The 21,726-nt window shown below is 31.9% G+C and overlaps 2 protein-coding genes across 2 annotated transcripts in view; both read right to left on the reverse strand.

Annotated features, from left to right (window-relative positions):
- The window catches only part of LOC131023783 (MLO-like protein 10), a 76,991-nt gene that overhangs the window by 5,243 nt on the left and 50,022 nt on the right, over positions 1-21,726 (reverse strand). The window lies entirely within an intron of this gene.
- On the reverse strand, positions 13,917-21,532 carry LOC131023784 (protein STRICTOSIDINE SYNTHASE-LIKE 5-like). Its single transcript, XM_057953373.1, has 4 exons — positions 20,872-21,532; positions 14,623-14,930; positions 14,417-14,549; positions 13,917-14,343 (listed from the first exon to the last, which is right to left on the reverse strand). The coding sequence occupies exons 1-4, from the start codon at positions 21,250-21,252 to the stop codon at positions 14,068-14,070; spliced, it is 1,098 nt and encodes a 365-aa protein (XP_057809356.1). The 5' UTR covers positions 21,253-21,532; the 3' UTR covers positions 13,917-14,067.

Genomic DNA, 21,726 nt, shown 5'->3' on the forward strand with positions numbered 1-21,726 from the left:
AATAATCAACGTTGACCCTATGGTAAATTAGTAATTTCATTTCGCAAATACACACACAAACCAATTTCCCAAAGGAGAAATTATACTAAATAAAAACTTAGAACCGAATTAGTAAAATAATATGCCGGATCAGTCAACAAAGGATTTATTATTTTCATTAAATGAAAAATGATATTGATATTAAAAGTTTTGAAAGGACTAAATGAAAACAAAATGGACATCAATATCGAAGGTTCTCAGAGGACTAAATAAAAGCAAAATGGACATAAAATATTGCAGCCGCCAGTTTAAAAGAATGAAAAATCAAATTATTAGCGTCGAGTACACGCGAGATATAAAATTTAATAAAGGTTAGTATTAAGTACCATGTAATCCAACAAATAAATCCGTTTTTTTATAAGTGTCCCATTTAGCTCATTTTTTGTTTATCAATAAGTATCTCATTTCAAATTTTGAGAGTATATTTATGACAATTTTTCTATTTTATCCTTATTTAATACTTGTATGAATATAATAATTAGTTGTATATATGCATTTATTATGACAATTTCTAAGATTATAAATGTAAAATATCTTATTTTATTGGTAAGTGTATTTTGACAACTGGGGACACTTAATAAAAAACGGAGGGAGTACTCCCTCCGATTTTTTATAAGTGTCCCATTTAGCTCATTTTTTTGTTTCTCAATAAGTGTCCCATTTCAAAATTTGAGAGTATATTTATGACATTTTTCCTATTTTATCCTTATTTAATACTTGTATGAATGTAATAATTAGTTGTATAAATGCATTTATTATGACAATTACTAAGGTTACAACTGTAAAATACCTTATTTTATTGGTATGTGTATTTTGACGGCTGGGGACACTTAATAAAAATCGGAGGGAGTATATTATGAACAATTAAGTGTACATCAAATAAACAATAAAAGACACTTAATGGAACAAGAAAGACATCATTAAAGACGTAGGTTTCGTCTAACTTTAAGTTATTTTAAATTTATAATCGAACTTTATGTTTGTTGGTTCATAAATTTTGTCTTTATTGATTGGTTTACATTGTAATTTCAATTTTGTAACACACAAGAACTGAAAAATATATAAATACCGAAAATGATATATATATATATATATATATATATATATATATATATATATATAGGGAGAGGTTCAAATAAGAACCACTAATAAAATAAGAACGGAGAACTATTTTAAGCCATTCGATCATCAAGATCTACGGTGGATGCATCATCTTGGTGGATGGATGCATGTGCTGGGTTCGAATCCCGAAAGGAGCAAAAAAATTATTTTTTTCGGATGCATTAAATTTAATAGCGGATGCATTAATTTGTATAGCAAATGCAGTAATTTTATTGGTTCTTATATTCTCACGATAATTGTGGTTCTCACTATAACCGCACCCTATATATATATATATATATATATATATAGGGGGCCGCTCCAATGAGACCCCCTAATTTTAGTGAGATCTAGGGCACGATCTGGTGCGTTTATTTTATCAATCCTATGGCTGATATTGTATCTGGAGGGTGATTTTTTTTCGCAGGGTTCGAATCCTGGAGGGAGCAGAATATTTTAAATTTTGTTATTCATTGTATATACTGCATTGTTCATCAATATATATTATCTTGTTCATCAGTATATATGTCTTATTCATTAACAATTTTTAAAATTTTGTTTTTCATCAGTATATACATCTTGTTCATTAGGAATACGTTTTGTTCATTAGTATTATGTGTCTTATGCATTGTCCTAGTGTTTCACGAAAAATAGGGGGTCTCACTGGAGCGCGCCCCTATATATATATATATATATATAGGGGCCGCTCCAATGAGACCCCCTAATTTTAGTGAGATCTAGGGCACGATTTGGTATGTTTATTTTATAAATCTTATGGCTGATATTGTATCTGGAGAGAGATTTTTTTTTTCACAGGGTTCGAATCCGGGAGCAGAATATTTTAAATTTTGTTATTCATCAGTATATATCGCATTGTTCATCAATATATACTGCCTTGTTCATCAGTATATATGTCTTATTCGTTACCAATTTTTAAAATTTTGTTTTTCATCAGTATATACATCTTGTTCGTTAGATATAAGTCTTGTTCATTAGTACTATATGTCTTATTCATTGTCCTCATGTTACACGAAAAATAGGGGGTCATACTGGAGCGCGCTCCTGTATATATATAGAATGGAAAATGAGCAACAAGAACGACTGAAAGAAGAAGTATGTAATATGAAAAATGCATGAATTAGGTGACGTTCCATTTTAAATCACGTATGTTCCTGCAAAACAAATTATTGGTGCACGTAATATTACCGTATGTAATATATGATCCAAACTTCAATAATTATGGAAAAGATCTGCAAAATTAATTACAGCGTTGAAAATTTTGGCGTCAATTAAGGAAATTTTATTTTTTTTATACTCCATTTAAGTGGAGAGAACTATTAAGGAAGTTATTGCAATGTTACAGTCTTCTTCTCTTAGCTACGGTTTCAGTCATAGCAACTTGACGTGTTCCGGCTGTCAACTTTATTGTCTTCAAAGAAAATTAATTAACATGGGAGCCCCACATATTTGTCAGTTCATATTGCCATATTGGTCGTGATCAAATTAAATATCCTCAATCCTATTACAAATGTCTCATTAATTTTGAAAATAGAGATTAAGAAAAATTTATGTAGAAAATAAATAAAATAAATTAATAAAAATTATTTAAATATTAGATATATAGAGAGAATATATTGCCAGAAATAAAATGAAACATTTATAATGAAACATCTCATTATAAAAAATGAGATATTTGTAATGAGACAGAGGCAGTAGCAATTAACATTATTAGATTTTGATCCATCTCTTTTTAATACTAATATATTTTTTTTTCCATCTTCAAATAAGTGTTATTTGAAGATGCGAAAATAACATATTCACATTATTTTAAGTATGTCTTATTATTCCCCTAAAAAAAGTACTATCTCTGTCCACCAAAAGTATTCACGTAATTAATTTTAATTGACGTGAATACGTTATTTATTTATTTTGACATTGTTAGTGGCCCTTTTAGGTATGATTTCTACTTAATTTTATTTTTGTATTGCTAGCCATTTTCGCATAGGAAGTTGTTGCACGAATTTAATTAGAATCTCCCAAATATTTGGGTCCATAAATTTATGATAGACGCTAAACACAAGACAAATACATAAGAGATAATCCATGTATTTGCGTTGTTAATAGACATGTCATTTGTCTTAGTCTAGGTCAATAACAGACCAGACCCATTCCGTAATTTGACACATATATTCAATAAGATATTTTCAGGTCTGCTACAATACTTTTGTTATTAATTAATTTTGATATATGAAGTTATCAAATTTTATTAACATATGGTATTTGTGTAAACAGGCTGTATTTTGATATTCCGCTGTGCATATGCTTTCACTCACGAATTACTTTCTCCTTGTATCATCACATTACTTTTTTGTTCATGCAAATATTTAATTATTTTCACTAAAGCTTGTCCCCACTTTTATTTGTTTCTTTTTGGTACTAGTTGCGATTGTGGGTTTTATTATTAATATTTGGTGAGAGGACCTCATCCCACTAAGCCGAATACGTTAATTTTGGAGCAAGTCAATATTGAATTCCTTCAATCATGACCGAACAAATTCCAAATTAATATAAGGTTGGATTTGAGATCCAAATAAGAGCATATGAACGAGTTACATCAAAGTTGAGCTTTTCTTTGTGATGAAAAGTTGAGCTTGATAGTATTGAATCTTAGTTTGACATTTTATCAGATCTAACCTATAAATTATTTTAATGGTAAGAAAAGAATTTAGGTGTAGATTAATTTAATCTAGACTCTAACTATAATGATTTCTTTTTTTAATATAAAAGATGTAATGGGAATCCGCGTGTCATATTATATACGTTAATTACAACTTTTGTATCCATGCAACCACATACCTTCTTTTTGTTCCCTAGTTAGACTTAGATGACTTATTCAAATTCAACTACTCTTTTTTTTTTTCCTATTAAGTAAGTTCTTCAATCGATCAGTCATTTAGTTTTGATCTTTGATGAAGACTTGACTTATACTAGGTAGTTTCTGTCTCTTTACATATATCTTCAGTTATATATGTTGAATTTTTCATATTAGCTTCAGTTATTGCTCAGAGAAATAGTCTTTTAGTAAGAAAAGAACTATCGAATTAAAATGAGACATAGTTCCATTTAATTAGAAAGGCTATTGGTCAAATTTTGTATATAAATATATAACAAAAATTGATCAGATATAAAAATAAAATAATACTACTAATTCAGCCGACGCCAACCTCCATTGACTAATTAAGCCCCTGGCTGCGGTATTCAAGTATACAAATTTATGTTAATCTAGTAATGAAATATATATATTCTCCTCCCCCCTAAAAAAAGGATTATGTTAATATAATTTAGCAAAAGTTAACTAAAATAAATTTTTTAACATGTTTTTACGTTTGGTAAATTTAAAGCTTGCATATAATGTAGCCTAAATGTAAAGAGTTTATTAACATCAAACTATATGGTTAAATTATAACAGATGTGAAGTAAACCTATATTAATAAATAGACAGCCTAAATATGATCCCCTCAATTAACTTCCCCCAAAATTATTACAATTCAAATTTTTATATACAGGGACAATATATTCTGCATATTAAATAAGCACCGCTGAAATCTGATTGTTCTTCTTCTTCTCCTTCTTCATTTTTTTTTTCCAGAAAAAGTCTAGATTCTAGAAATTCACGTGATGTACTCTTTAAATTTAACAAACATCTCATTTTACATTTGCTATACCACCATTTAAAGCATTCTTAATTGGGTAAAGGTCACTTTTTATCTTATCATATTTTTTTAAATTCAAAAACATGTCCTAAGTTAAATATATTACTAAAACAATACCCAACCTACTAAAACAATATTGTTTGTATCTTAATTAAAAAAATCGACTCCCAAAAATTGACGTGGATTGCCAATCCAACATGACTTGCCTACATGGATGTTAAAAAATAAAAATCAATATACACATCATATTAAACGTTCTCATTTTTGTTTTCTTCTTCATCATTTTTTATCTTGTATCTTAGCCTTTCCTCCATTCCCTCTGATCGATTGAACATGAGTACTTCCTGAGTCCGTTTGTTGGTCGGTGCATTATGGACGTCTCCAAGAGGTAGTGAATTCTATCTTTATTATAGTATATATATATATATATTTTAATATGTTCTTATACAAATTTCTTGTTTTTTTTTTTTTTTTTTGAGAGAAAGATCAGAACTACCATTAAAACAAACCATGAGAGTTTACATCAGCAGGAAAAACACTAGAAGATAAACAAGGCAAACGAAAACTAAGAGCATAACGAGCGAGACTATCAGCAGCCATATTGCAGTCTCTAGAAATCCAGCTAAAACAAACGTGAAGCAAACCTTCAGTCCTTAACTCAATGTCTTTCAAAGTATCGCCGATAAACGACAAGTCCTCCTCACGGTTGGTAAGACGCCAGTACAGCAGCTGGCTGTCAGTTTCCAGAATAACGTCGGTCATTCCTTTTTCTTCGCAGAGATGGAGCCCTTCCAGAACAGCGCATGCTTCACCTTCCTCTACCGAAAAGACTCCCGGCATAAATCCAAATCTCACGCCAAGAATCTGATCCTCTGCATCCAGCATGACAACCCCCAAGCCGATCCCCACCCCCTCACCAATAGCAGCATCACATTGCACCTTCACCTGAGCATCTCGACTACACCGGACTGTCAAAGAAAAGGAATCTGCTGGAATAGAGTTAGGAGGCCTTATCCAACCAGCACCTCTAGCAATCGAAAGACAATCAGCATGTGAGACAACCTTCCCTTGAAAGATGAGCAGATTTCGGGAGAACCACGAAGCCCAAGCAATAGTAGCGAAGATATTATGAGCTTCTTTCTCAGGGATGGAGCGTATCAGAAGAAGCCAATCGCTGAAAGAACAGGACTCACTACCATCCAGCGGCGAAAGACGGAGAGGCGAAACTTCCCACAAAAAGTTCACCCAAGAACAGTCGCGCAAAGCATGTTCCAAGGTTTCCATCTCCTTTCCACACCTTCGGCAAAAAGGATCCACATCAATTGATCGCGATAAGAGCGAGCACGCCGTAGGAAGAGCTCCGGATAAGCACTTCCAAAGGAAAAGTTTAACTTTGGGAATGACATCCAACCCCCAAATCCATGCCCACAGCCCCTGGTTCGCATGAGACGAGGAAGCTTCATCACGATTCTTCAAGGAGCATGCAAAGCGATACCCTGATTTAACAGAATAAGTGTTCCCTTTTCCGTGAGGCCACAGTGGCCTATCCAGAATGGTCGGATTAACCACCAGCTTACCAGAAAATTTCCACAGCTCATCCCGGGGAAGCAGCGAAGCAAGTTTAGACTGATCCCACATAACCTGATTATCCAAAAGTAACTCCTCAACCCTTAAATCAATCCACTGTTCAGATACCCGCGCCACACTGAAATTGCCTTTGTTATCCGGAATCCACGCATCCCTACCAATCCGAATTCTGGAACCGTCTCCCACACGCCAAGCAATACCCTTCACCAAAAGGTCACGACCTGCTAGTAAGCTTCTCCAAGTATAAGATGGATTATGGGCGTTACTAGCCAAAAGAATGTCCGATCGGGGAAAGTATCTTGCTTTGAGAGAACGAGCTAAGAGAGATGAGCCGTTTTGAATTATCCGCCAAGTCTGTTTAGCTAGCATCGCTTGGTTGAACAAGCTAATATCTCTAAAGCTCAGTCCTCCTTCATTCTTGGGGACACAGAGTTTTTTCCAGCTTTTCCAGTGAATCTTTCTTTCGTCATTCTTCTGTCCCCAAAAGAAACTAGCCGCAATACCATTCAGCCTTTGGCAAATCTGTTCAGGAATAAGAAAACAACTCATAAGATAAGTGGGAATCGACTGAAGAACAGATTGTATGAGCACCATCTTCCCTGCTCCCGATAAAAAACGACGTTTCCAATCCTTTGCTTTTTTCCGGGTTCGATCTACAAGAAGTTGAAAAATCTCAACTTTAGATCGGCCAACCGAACACGGAATACCCAAATACTTTCCTTGCTGATTCTCCCTTCGCACACCCAGCTGCTCCGTCAGATCTTGTATCAAGGACTCAGGTACCCCATTGCTAAAAGAGATAGTTGATTTATCAAGATTGACTTTTTGGCCCGAAGCCATCTCATACTTTAGCAAAATATCTTTAACTTCAGAAATCTCTTTCGTGCAAGCCCTCCCAAAAATAATGCAGTCATCTGCAAATAACAAGTGACTGACAGCAGGAGCAGATCGACAAAGCCTCGCCCCATGAATAAGCTGACTGGTTTCCGCTTTGCGCAACAACCCCGACAAAGCTTCCGCACAAAAGAGGAAAAGGAAAGGCGACAGCGGATCTCCTTGGCGAAGACCCCTACTAGGCTCGAAAGAATCACCTGGAAAGCCGTTAACAAGCACACGAAAAGAAACCGAAGTAACACAACGCATTAGTAAATTCACCACCGAGGAATGAAAACCGAGTTGCCTCATCATAGCTTCAAGAAAGCTCCATTCCACACGATCATAAGCTTTAGTCATGTCAAGTTTAAAAGCAAAACATCCTTTTGATTTAGCTTTATTCAGTTTCATCATATGAAAAATCTCAAAAGCTAGAAGAGCATTATCAGTTATTTGACGACCAGGAACAAAAGCACTCTGACTCTCATTAATCACAGAAGGGAGGATCAACTTAAGCCTATTGGTGATGACTTTAGAAACAAGCTTATAGATGACATTGCATAAACTAATGGGACGGAAATCAGCCGGCTGACTACAATTTTTTTTCTTAGGAATAAGACAAATAAAAGTAGAGTTAATGGGACCAGGATCGACACCATTATTAAGAATATTAAGAACCAGAGGAATAACATCAAACTTAGCACGAGACCAACAAGAAGAATAAAACAAAGCAGGCATACCATCCGGCCCCGGGGCTTTGAGAGGGGGCATCTGTTTTAATGCCCGAGTGATCTCGTCCGCCGTGTAGGGACTGGTGAGGGTGTTGTTCATTTCATCCGTCACAGTAGGCTCGATGGAGCTAAGGATTTCCGTGGGATTCTGATAAGGGCCAGCCAAAAAGAGGTCCTGAAAGTACTGTCTGAAGATAAGGTCCATCTCTTCAAGCTTCCTCGTAGTAGTACCATCCACTCTTTTGATTTCTTTAATATGATTTCGTTGTTTCCGACCGTTAGCCACACGATGGAAAAAACCAGAATTCCGATCACCCTCTGCCAGCCAATCAGCCCTCGAACGCTGCTTCCACATAATTTCTTCTTTGGTAAGAAGCTCGTCCAGTTCCCTTTCAATCCTGCGCTGATCATCTAAGGTATAAGGGTTAACATTGTTCTTTTGAAGTTTCTCCAGCTCCTCCCTAAGCTCCCGACTTTTCTTCTTAATATGGCCAAACTCATTCTTCTCCCAAGTTTTCAATTCCATACCCATCTCGGAGATTTTCTGCTGGAACTCCGCCACCGATCCCGTAAGAGCTCCCGTATCCCAAAGCCGAAGACAAAGCGGTTTACATCTCTCATCTTTAAGCCACATAGCTTCAAAACGAAACGGGCGAGGGCGGGGTCGCGAATCACCATCAAACTTATCTGTATTAAGGATAAGAGGACAATGATCACTGGATTTACGCACTAAATGTTGAACCTCGAAGCCTGGGAAGGATTGAATCCACGCTTCAAGTTTTTATAAGTCACCGTACTTTCAAAAATTCATAGCATCAAGTCTTTATCTAGTGGAGTTAACTTTTAAATTATTTATCTGCTCAATATTTAATATAATATCTTAATTAAAAAAACTTATTAAGTAAACCGCAAAAATTTCACTACAAAAAAATTATGAATTAACGACGAATTTATATCCGAAATTTAAAATTAACCACAAAATTTCACCCAGTATTTTCTTCCTTCAGTTTTTTTTTTTTTCACAAGCGCTATATGCACCATGAATCCATCGAAAAACTCTTACCAGACGTTGACTTTGACTTTAATTCTACTATTCAATATTCCTTATTCTATTAATTTTCTGCAATGAACATTTCATATCTATCATTCACCAGGACTAGCTATCATTTCCTATCCATCAAGTAGCTAGCGTGTGTGTGAGAGAGAGAGAACGATTGGATCCAGGGTGAGAGAAGCAATATTAGGGTTAAAATTCTATGGTCTGTAATAAAGTTTGGTATTAAAATATGATATGGAATTTAAAACAAAATAAAACTACCGGCAAATAATTCAAAGTATTGAAAAAGTTAACAAATTGATTAGTTCCGTCAGATAAGAATGTGATGGTGCGATGAACTTTAGAAAAATGTATAAAAAGCTATCGAAATTTAAAATGTATTTCGCCTTATTTATAAAGAAAATAGTTGCATGAGTATTTGCATTGCATAGTTGACCTAAGTTGTCGGCCCACTTCCTCTCACTCTCCGAAAGGACTTATTCTTATCCATAATAAATAAATCAACTTGCTCTTCGTACTTGACTACTTGTAATTTCTATATAGATCGTGTTATAATTTGTCTATTATATATTTAAATTAAGGTATGGAATAGTATTATATATATATATATATATATATGGTGTGGTTCTACTTTCTAGAGAGAACTACATTATTTGTGAGAACGTGAGAACCATCAAATCTAATGCATCCACTGTAAAATTAATACATTCGTTGTTAAAATTAATGCACTCAAAAAAAAAAATTGTTCCCTTCAGGATTCAAACCCAGGATCTGCATTCATCCAACAAGATGATGCATCCACCGTAGATCTTGATGATCGAATGGCTGGAAATGGTTATCCGTTCTTCTTTTATTTAGTGGTTCTTTCTTGAACCTCTCCCCATATATATATATACACACATATATATTACTATTATAAAAGAGTATATTTTTAATCTTATAGTTTATTTATTTTTAGGTATATATTTATTAGTTAAATTTAATACTACTTCGTAACTTCCTGCTAGTTATAAGAAAAGTGCAGTATAACTTGAGACTGGAAAGAACTATATATGAAAGTATGAAACGTACTACTACCATATTTCCTTTTCCAGCTTTAATATTTGGGTTGTGCTATAAATCCATGTTTTTTTCGTAGAAAAAATTAAAACTATGGCCGGCCCATTAGTTTTCCTTGTCTCTATTTTCACTTTGGTGTTTGGTTCACGTTACAACCTTTGAAACTTCATGATACTCGTGAATGTCCTATTTGGCGTTTCGAATCCTTTATCCATTGTGTTTTGTATTTTAAATATTTTTGCTATTAATTTATTATTTAATTACATTATCTAAATTTAAAAATTATGAGTATATAATCTATACTATATTAAAAGGTTAATATTCAATTTTCAAATTAATTAAATTGAATCAATAATAATTTTGAAATTTTGATTAAAATGACGGTCAGATTGTGTCGCTGGCATTTCTGAACTTAAGTTTAATGGAGTAGTATATACCACCAAATGGGATCTTCTATCCCAAATGTAGTGTGTATCACTCTTAATTTTTTTTATAATTTTTAATTAATTATTATTCAATTTCAATTTATTATACTTTAATAGAATATAAAAATAATTAACAAGGGTTCACTCATCCAATTAGGATTTATAATTATTTTTTATATTTATTTGAATTAATAATAGATTATTTGGGTTCATTAATTCAAAGTTAGGATATATAATTTTTTTTAATTTCAATTTCTAGTGATAAATATTAATTAGACTTCATAATATAATAATAATTTTTATTTTTATAAAAAATAATTTTAAAATAAAGAAATTAAGAGTGGTACACGATGGTACACACTAGATGCTCGGACAGAGGATCCCATCTGATATACCGCAGTCAGATTGTTGGAATGAATTCTAAAAATATTTATTACAAATAACTTGTGACACCAAAATCTAACTAAAATTTTAATGAAAATTCATGCGAAAAATCATGTATATAAATAAATATCTAATGTGAAAATCGTCAAATAAATTTTATATTTAAAATTCTTTACTCAAAATAACATGTTTAGGTAAAGCTAAATACAAAAATATTTGATTCGCCATTCTACCTTCCACGCGCCTCCGACCTTCGAAACCTGAAAATGTTAAATATGGGATGTGCATCTATTTACGGGCCCCTGGCGATAAATGTAATTCATAACACATATGGTAAACACGTAATATTAAAATGGACGATAATTAACCACGAGCATGTATTTAAATAAATCTCACACCTGAAATTTGAACTTGACAGGTAATTCTGATAATTCAAATTAAAATCCATGTCCTAGTCGCACCGCACCTAGTCAAAAAAATTCAAATAATTTCATAAAGACTTAAAGGTAGATTTAAAATAAAACAATCTTAGCTAAAATAAATAATTACAATATATTATTGGAAATATTTCTTTTTTATTAAAGAAATATAAATTTTAAATCTAAGAAGTTTATTGAAAAAATTAAAGATCTAGTAATTTGGCAAAATAACTTGCTACGAGAAAGTGGTTATCATTATTTTATAATTAATTATTTGTTATTCTATTATAAAATTAGTTTCTTAACTATAAATCAAGTATCAAAATTGAATAAAAGAAATTAAGCTCAAAAGATAATTCGATGGGTATTGGATTTAAAAAAAAAACAAGCAATTGTAGGAGTTTATGGCTATGATTCTGCGTAAAGGAAAAATAGAAGAAAATAGTTGTTGTATTAAAATGAAATTGCATAGATTCACTGGAATATAATTAAATTACCGGTAGAAACTCAGCAATGTAATGAACAGTATGCGTTATGTGGTGAAAGGAGCAGAACAAAAAGTCAAGTGTTTGTGTTGTTGTGGGTGTGAAATACAATGGTGAAGAAAATGAAATATATATACTAGAGGGAATTACTTTCTGCTCAAGAATACATGTTTTGCAAGAATAATTTGGAATTGGTGGCCAAAATGTGGCTGATAAGTCAGACTTACGTGGTTGAAGTAAAAATAGACACGTAAATTTATTTTAGGAAATAAGATTAGTTAATAATGTATCTAACATTATATATAAGGGTGATTCTATTCAGAGCACTCCCAGCAGATCACCTAAATGCATCACTAACTCTAAATTTAGGCTAAAACAATTGAAAATGAGATAAAAAATGCATCCAGCAAATCCCCTAAATTAGATGGGGCCCACAAAAAATTTTACACCTACCTAAATTCAATCTTAAATTTACACCCACCCTAAATTTATTTTAAGCTTATAATTAGTAGGGGCCACACATAATTATTGTTTTTATGTAGAAAATAGGAGATCTGATGTATGCATTTATAAAATCGACATCCTAAAATTAAATAGGGAAGCTTTAGGGAGGAATATAGGAACATAATTTTGGGATTTCTGCTGGGAGTGCTCTCATAGCCCATATTTTACTCTTCATATATAGCCTCTTATTTAATAAAATATTAAAATTATTAATATATATATATATATATATATATATATATATATATATATATATATATACTATTTTATCCTTATAGCCCCCAATTTAATTTACATATAACTTCTTTCATAGCCCTAAAAATTTGAAGAGATAACATGCGGGATTTAATTATAAATTCTTCAAGCTTTCATTCAATGGTGATGAACTCGTCGATTGACGACAAAAATATCAAAAATCTGGCAGTTAAAGCATTGAGGGAAAAACGATCGTACAAAATTAATACTTGAAGGATTACTCTTAAATAACTCCATTTTTGTCGAAAGAACATAAACAACCAAAATCATTTTTGTTTCTAATGTAGCGTAGAGCATCAAACAACCATTTTTATCGAAAGAACTCTTCTTTGGAAAAACAGTGATTGGACCAAAACCAGCGAAACAATCCTTCGTTCATAGAGAAGGCAAAATGTTTAGTATTACCCAAAAAATAAAAACTCTAAGCCTTCATCTCTCTCATGTTCGATCTGTGTGGTTCTTGCTGTGACTATATAGACTTCTATTTCAAATGCTACAGCCACCTATTTCTTTCCTCTGCTGTGATGAGAACAACAGAAAAATCAAAAACGTCAAATTTAGATGCATGAGCAGCGAAGCGAGCAAACCCGCTTCTGACTTAAATTTTTAGGGCTACGTGAATTTTACAAACTTTTTAATTAGAGGCTACAAGGGTGAAATAGTAGTTTTATTAATTTTTTAAATATTTTAATAGCTTAAAGGCTATAAAGAGTAAATAAAATTGGGGTTATGAATAGAATCACCCATATTATAAAGGCTTCTACACTTATGCAAAATATTTCAGCCCATTAACGAAATAAGACCCATATTTGTATAAAATCTATATTTCTAAAAATATAATCTTAATTCGCCTCAAAAGATATAATTTTAATTCAAAGATATATATCTGGCTAGGGGTGTGACTAGACTAACATAAATTTGACATATAAAATATTTAAAAAATCAAATAACTTGAAAATTTGTAAATAAAGATTGTAAATGAGATAAATGGTTTTGGGCTGTGAACCTATGACATAACTTGATCAAATTAATCAAAATATTAAAAGAAAATTTTATATATTTTCCGCGTCCAACAACAAAGCATACAAACCAAAGTACATCAACCAAGAAAAATGTTACAACAAAGTTGAAGTAAAACAATGGCATTTACTTTGAACAATTGCAATACATGATTGAGTATTTGCATTCACAAGACTATGATTTTTTAAATCTCATCTTTCAATGAGATATAATCCAAGCAAAAAAATAGTTCAAATTATAGAAATTATCAAAAAAATTGACACATTTCAAAATTCCAATCCATCTTAATAAATAAGGGATCATTAACCTAATTAACAATAAATAAATTCCAGTACGCAAGCGTTGAACTTAATATTGAAATCCAATTACAAGATACATATGGTATATTATTGAACATACGATATTAATAAAAAAGTTATGATGAGGAGGTGGCGGGATATCGAGTCAAGTCGAGTCGAGTAATGTAGGGAGAGATCAAGGAACCGCAGTACAAATGGTGAGCAATCTTGTTGCAGCTCGTAACATATGAAAGCTCTTCATCGTAGTAATGTGCAATGGCTTTCCCCTCCAAATCAACCGCTATCGTCCCTCCATTTTTTTCCATACTTGGCCGCCCTACGTACTTGTCTAACATCCCAATCAACTTTCGAATCCACGGGTATGGTTGTACCATCTTTAAAAAACTCGAATCCTATGTATATAAAATCAAAATTAGGACCAAAAATAATTAATGTAGGTAGGAGATGAATAGGAATACGTATTACGGTGGCGAGTGCGATCCAGTAGAGGCCGTGGCCGTCGTAGCGTATGTTGTCGGGCAATCCGGGCAGATTCTCAACGAACATTTCGACGGATCCTGCCCGGGGGCCTTGAATGAAGTACTTCTTGCACCTCGCCCTGCATTAATTAATTAAATTGAATCATATCTGCGAATGCAATACCAGACGTACGGGGAGGGAGAGAAACTGACATTGGCGTTTCGCAGACAATGAGGAAGGTCTGATCAGCGGAGACGGCGACGCCGTTTGCGAAGTAGAGGTCTTTCAAAAGAAGAGTTGTTTGCTTGGTTGAAGGGTGGTAGCTCAAGAGCCTGCCGTGAGGGGTGCCTTCCATCAAGTCGAAGAAGGCGTGGTGGACGCTGTATTTGTAGGAAGCATCGGTGAAGTAAAGGGTGCCGTCGGGGCCGATATCAACCGCATCAGTTAGCTTGAATTTCAGGCCTTCCGCTTCATCACTTAGTACTTCCATTTCGCCATTTCTACTTATGTTCAATAGCCCCTGCAAACAACGGAACGGATATATATACAAACCTAATTTTTTCAACAACACAATCATCTTTCATCATTTTTGGTGTCCCAAAATATTAGGGGTGTAAACAAACCAAGCCGTTCGCGAACTATTCGGAGCTCGGCTCAAAAAAAGCTCGTTCAAGTTCGTTTAGAGAAGCTCGATAAATAAACAAACCAAACTTGAGCTTAGTAGTATTCGGCTCGTTAGCTCGTGAACATGTTCGTCAAGTGATTCAGCTTGAAAAATATAAATTATTAGTATATACAACTTATATTTATCCACTAAAATTAATAATAATTGTATTAAATCTCTAATTAATTTTATTTGTCATAAGAAAATAATTAATATATTTATTATTTTAAATAAAATAATTTATTTTTAAAATAAACTAATCAATATTTTGAATATAAATATAAATTTAGAAAGTTCGTATAGGCTTGATTAGGCTCGTGAGCCGCTCGCGAGCCTCAAAGTATTCGGTAAGTAAAGTTCAGGATTCGATTCCATACTAAACAAACCAAACTTGAGCACACCACTATTTGGTTCGGCTCGGTTCGATTATACCCCTACAAAATACAGTCTTTTCTCTTAATTTGAAGTGTCTTCTTTTGTTTTTGCCAGAATAATTTTATTTAATATTTCTGAAAATATAAAAAAGAATAACTGCATATAAATTATATTTTTTAAAGAATATTAAATGCATCTTCCTAATCGGTGTGAAGAATGAAAGAAGCATTTTGATTGCACAAAGGAAGTATGAATGTGATGGACTCATCAAGAAATTTAATTTGTATCAAAATTAGATGAATTTCAACTAGTTATTAGAGCATCCGCAACAGGACTCGTAGAACGGGTGCAATGCACCGCTGCTGGGGAAGGGGGGGAGAGACGCAACACGAGAAGAGAGAATAAGGGTGTGGCTCACACGCACTAATCAGAAAGAAAAAAAAAACAATTGAAGAAGAAGGAAGAGTAAGAAGATGAAGCAGAGTGACGCATTGGCGTTGAATTGGAAGAAGAAGCGGTGATAGATTGAAGAAGTACGGCGATAGATTGAAGAAGTACGATGTTAAATTTTAATTTTAATGCAAATTATTGTTGTTAAATTTAATATTTAATTTGATTTAAAAATAAAAATTAGAGAGTTTCATTATGAAGAATGGGGTCTTAAATGATGGATTAGAAGCCACTTAAGAGCCATTTTAGGAGGAGCTCACGGTTGAGGGTAGGGGTGTAAACAAATCAAGCTGCTCGCGAACTATTGGGAGCTCGGTTCGAAAAAAGCTCGTTCAAATTCGTTTAGAGAAGCTTGATAAATAAACAAACCAAACTTGAGCTTAGTAGTATTCGGCTCGTTAGCTCGTGAACATGTTCGTCAAGTGATTCAACTTGAAAAATATAAATTAGTACTATATACAACTTATATTTATCCATTAATATTAATAATAATTGCATTAAATCTTTAATTAATTTTATTTGTCATAAGAAAATAATTAATATATTTATTATTTTAAATAAAATAATCAATATTTTGAATATAAATATAAATTTAGAAAATTCGTATAGGCTCGTGAGCCTCAAAGTATTCGGTAAATAAAGTTCGGGATTCGATTCGATACTAAACAAACTAAATTTGAGCACACCACTATTTGGTTCGGCTCGGTTCGATTACATGCCTAGTTGCGGAGATGGTCTCAGTTGAGCCGCCAGTGATGTTTCCATAGCTTCATGGACCCACACGAAGTCAATGTTTTTGTCTATAAAGTTCGACATGAAATGAGATCTCTTTGAAAAGCTAAGTCAAGGCAAGGTTTGCTCTAACTTTACTAAGTTTTCATTTGACTGGACATCACTAGCTACAAAATGGCACTCCACAATATTTCATCTGTCCACTCTTATTTCATTGACCGTCTACATCTAATAATTTTTTTATTATCGAAATTATGAACATAATTTTTCCTACAATATAATAACTAACTTATTTATACTATATTAAAAGGGAAATTTTTAATTTAAATTAATTTAAAATTAATTTCAAATCAATTTCATGGCAATTTTGTAAATTAAACACAATGTCATAATCTATACAAAATTTAAAATCAATACATGAAAAAATCAAATTAATAGTCCATTAGCCCCTCAATTAACTTCCACTAATCTTTATAAATTTCTTAACTTTTTTCTCATTTTGTAGATACAACAAATTTTATTCCATTTTTATTTAATTGTGTTTCAAATAAAATATGTAGTATACATCTTTCATAAAAGAACCTTTAATTTGATATATGGTATATAAAAAATAAATTTAAAATGAACAAGTTATGATAATTTAAAGTTTTAACATATTAAATAACTTATATTTTATGTAATGATATTTGCCTTAAAACTATAAATCTTATCTTAAATATTTTTAATTTTCCTTTTGTCTTAATTTTAATACTTTAATTGTTTAAAAATTTTATATTTATATTTAATTTATATAAAAATATTATTAACAGGATATTATGTAATTATTATAAATAATATCATATGTATATATTATAATTTATTTTTGAAACATTAAATCAATATATAATCATATTTAATATATTATTTTTTATATTTTTTATTTTAACTATGCTATTACTACTAAATACTGAATATATAAATTAGAAATACTAAGAGGGTGTTTGGTTAAGCTTATTTTAAAGAGCTTATAAGCTCTTGGAGCTTATAAGATGTTTCAAGAACTTATAAGATGTAATTTTTAAGAACTTATAAGTTATCAAAGTGTTTGGATAATTGAGCTTATAAGAGAGAGAATTTTTTTGCTAGAGAGAGAAAATATTTTTTTAGAGAGAGAAAATCGAAGAAAAATAAACTTAAATGATATATGATGGAAATAATAAATTATAGTTAAAAAATATTTGTAAAAAGATTGTTGCATATGAGATTATAAAAAAATAAGTTGGGATAGAGCGACTTATTTTTTGGGAGCTTATAAGCTGTTGAAGCTTATTTTTGGAGCTTATAAGCTGTTGAAGAGCTTATTTTGTCAAACACTTTAAAGGAACTTATAAGCTCTTAAACAGCTTATAAGCTGTTTTGAGGAGCTTATAAGCTCAGCCAAACACCCTCTAAGTATTTCACGAGTCACGACAACAACGAGGCAATTCGATTGCATATAGACAATCCCATCGCATCGAAATTTAATTCGTTTTAGACTATCCTCGTCTCCGATAAGAGTTTCAATTTGGCAAGAAATACACGTGTCTCGAATTATTATTTCATTATCTCGTGAGTTGTCATTATTAATTGGTTGATATTTAGATCACTTCGACGGCTAATTATACATTCATGCTTAGAAAATGATGTGGCTGTAGAGTATAAATAAATAAGATGCATGCTTGTCTATATAAAATCAAGGGATATAAGTAGGCAGTGTTTTGCTTCAATTATCAGTGTATAAAGGCACTCTTAGGTTGAATTAGGTATTGATGCAAAAATATATTAAAATAGTCATTTTAGTTAAGTAAAAGTTCATTGTAGCCACAATAATAATAATATTATTAATTATGAACACCCTTATCAAAATATTTATTACTATTATTTTTATTTTTAGAATTTATGAATAATTGAATAATTTGAAATTTTAAAAATTTTAAATTTTTAATTACAAAAATTCAAATAAAAAATTCAACCCACGCCCCAAAATTCCCAGCCGCCTTCCCCGGCCTACCTCTGCTATTTAAAAATTAAAATTACAAAAGTCATCTTAATAAGAGGGTAGTTGGCCTTTACGAATTTCCTAACCTATTTATTTAAATAATAAAAAATCTGAAAATATCAAATAACCAAGAAAAGTAAACTTTCCATGATTTGAAAAATAAATCTAGTGACTACTTCAACCTATTTCTGAATGACACTACTTCAACATACAAATGACACTTTAAGATATACTTATTTGAAATAACTATGACGAACAACATATTTGTAACAATAATGCTATTTGAATAAAATTTGTCTATCATGAAATACTTCATTGATCTGATTAAATTGATGCACTTCATTTAAATATACTTATTTCAGATCTCTATGGAAGAACTATGAGGTCAGCCTAGTAAAACCCGCCCAAGGCACAGAAACCCTAAATTTGAGAGATTTTCTTAAATCTAATCTCATTTTATAATTCATATTCATTTCTCGTTTCGAGAAGCTAACCTAAAATTTAAAAGCATCTAAACAAATTAACTAGCATTAAGAAGGGCTGGAGAAACAAAACTCATTTCAGATGCCTCATCTTTTGGGTTTCTCCTACTCTGTCACTGTGACTGTACGTAAAAGTTAAAATGGATACTACAAAATACAAATTAATATATATGTACTCACATATACAATTCGTTTGATATCTATTTTTAAATCCTATTAACGTGATATTGGAATTAAAGTTATTAAAATGATCTATATTACAAAAAATGACACATAAGAGTAGCAATTTATCAATCAAAATTTTCAATTTAGAATTCATGTGATGCGAATTTGAATTTTGGTGATCAATCCTAACCCGATCTAAGATTTTATTAATGTTGTAGTAATTGATTAAGAAATAGTTTATATATATAAAAAAATTAAACACAAATATTCTTGTGCAATCGATTGTACCGTGCAACTGGTTTACAGAATGACACTATTTCATTCGGGAAATAACAATTGAATATTTCCGAATGACACTACTTCAACATACAAATGACATTTTAAGATCTTCAAGTGTCATTTATATGTTGAAGTAGTGTCATTTATAAACCAGTTGCAACCGATTGCAAGGGAGAATGTCTCAAAATTAAAAGTTTGATAAAATATTCTTAATTGTTTAGGAAGGGGATCATCTCTCTCATTTCGATGTTCTATTAATATTTACTCCTCCCATTTTTTTTATATGTCATCCTATTCTCAAGCACGTAAGTTAATTAAAGAAGAATTTGTCAGAAATAACCTTAATGAATGATAATTAATTCTTTAGGTAAAACTCTACAATCTCTAGGTGAATGGATAAGAACTCTCAAAATCTTCTTCTATTGAATTAAATGATGAGGTCTATTTTGACAAAAGAAAACATAACGTCATATATTAAACAAATTAATCTTTACCCTAAAACAATGTATAATTAAAATGGGAGGGAGTATTATTTATTTTTATAATCTATATATTATATAAAAGAACAGTTTAACGGCTATTTTTTCCCGCCATAATTTAAAATTATAGTTACTTTTTAAATTTCAGTTATTCAAGTATGTTTCCACTCACTTTTACATTCATGATTTTATTTTATTATATAGATAGATTCGGTGGTGGTATGGAGCAGTTTTTTGTTTTCAATTCAAACTTCTTTTGTTCTTTTCTTTTCTTTTCTTTTCTTTTCTTTTTTACTTTTTTTTCTTTATTTTTGAAAATCATGTAATGTGAGTAATGATAAAATATTCAATGCATATCAAATTAAAGATCATAAAATTAGCTTTAATTTGATATATAATAAGTATAAAATAAATTTAAGATGATAAAGATATTACTACAATTTAAAGTTTCAAATTAAATTATTTTCTCTCTCCTCTCTCTTATTTTACTTCTTTTTCTTTAATGATTTATTTTTCATTTGATTTATTATATTTTGTTTTCGTATATCATTCACTTATTTCTTTTACATTTAGATATTTTTTTATTAATTTTAATGTCTAGTATCTTAATTTAATTTTATAATTGCTGAGTAGAGTTGATTATATAATTATTTTTGACATTTAATTTAAATTTTGAAAATGAATTAGGATTAATTATTTTTTAATAAAAATACAATACATTCAATATGAGACAAAAGTATTGAGATAGAATAGTTGCGTATGAGCGGGTTGTGATTGCGAGTGGCATAAAAAACAAACAAAATTGAAAAAATTGTCACCTTGTAAGCATCCGCGACGATGACTTCACCGTGGACCCCATGAACGATCCCGAGCGGCCTGCCGCCGGTGTTGACCCACTTCTCCACCACCGATTCGGTGACGGACACCCGGCTGATCCACCCATCTTCACCGCCGGTGTAAATAACCCCAGTTTTGGGGTCATATGCAATATCCTCAGGCCCCACCAGCTTGCCCTCTCCGATCTTCTCCGACCCGCGCAGAAGCCTGTCGTTTCGCTTCGCCGCCACCAACGCCGGGGCTCCTACCCGAGTCAACTCGTGCTCCGGATACGCCGCCGCCTCGAAGGTTTCCAAACGGTACAGGACCGCCGCCGCCAGAACTGCTATCACCGCGATCGCATACGCTACTATGTTTGCCATAACGTGAGATCAGATCTCTCTACTTGTTTTCCCTTTTCAGATATAAATACAAGCCGGCCTACCGGGCTATGGGTTCTTACCGTGTCCGGTTGGGTTGCAAATAGACAAGCCCGGCGATGAGACCAAATCCGTCCAGTAATTTTGCCACTAAATTACGGTGAATTTAATGCATTCGCTGCTAAATTTTGTCAGAAATTCTATAAATTTAATGGTGAGATCAATTTTGCTACAAAATGAAAAAGTTAGAAATTGGGTCAAAGTTCATGAGTTTTAATAGAATTAATCATTTTAAAAAATACGAGAAAGGGGACATTATTTTTTTTACTTTTAATTTTTAAACAAATGAATTTTACATTTTAAATTCAATATTTACATAAAATATATTAAATTAAAGCTCTTATCGTGTTCTTTAATTTGAGAGATTCTAATTAAATTCATGCAACGACTTCCTATGCAAAAATGGCTAGCAATACA

Source organism: Salvia miltiorrhiza, chromosome 4 (assembly GCF_028751815.1).
Source record: "Salvia miltiorrhiza cultivar Shanhuang (shh) chromosome 4, IMPLAD_Smil_shh, whole genome shotgun sequence".
Classification (NCBI taxonomy): domain Eukaryota; kingdom Viridiplantae; phylum Streptophyta; class Magnoliopsida; order Lamiales; family Lamiaceae; genus Salvia; species Salvia miltiorrhiza.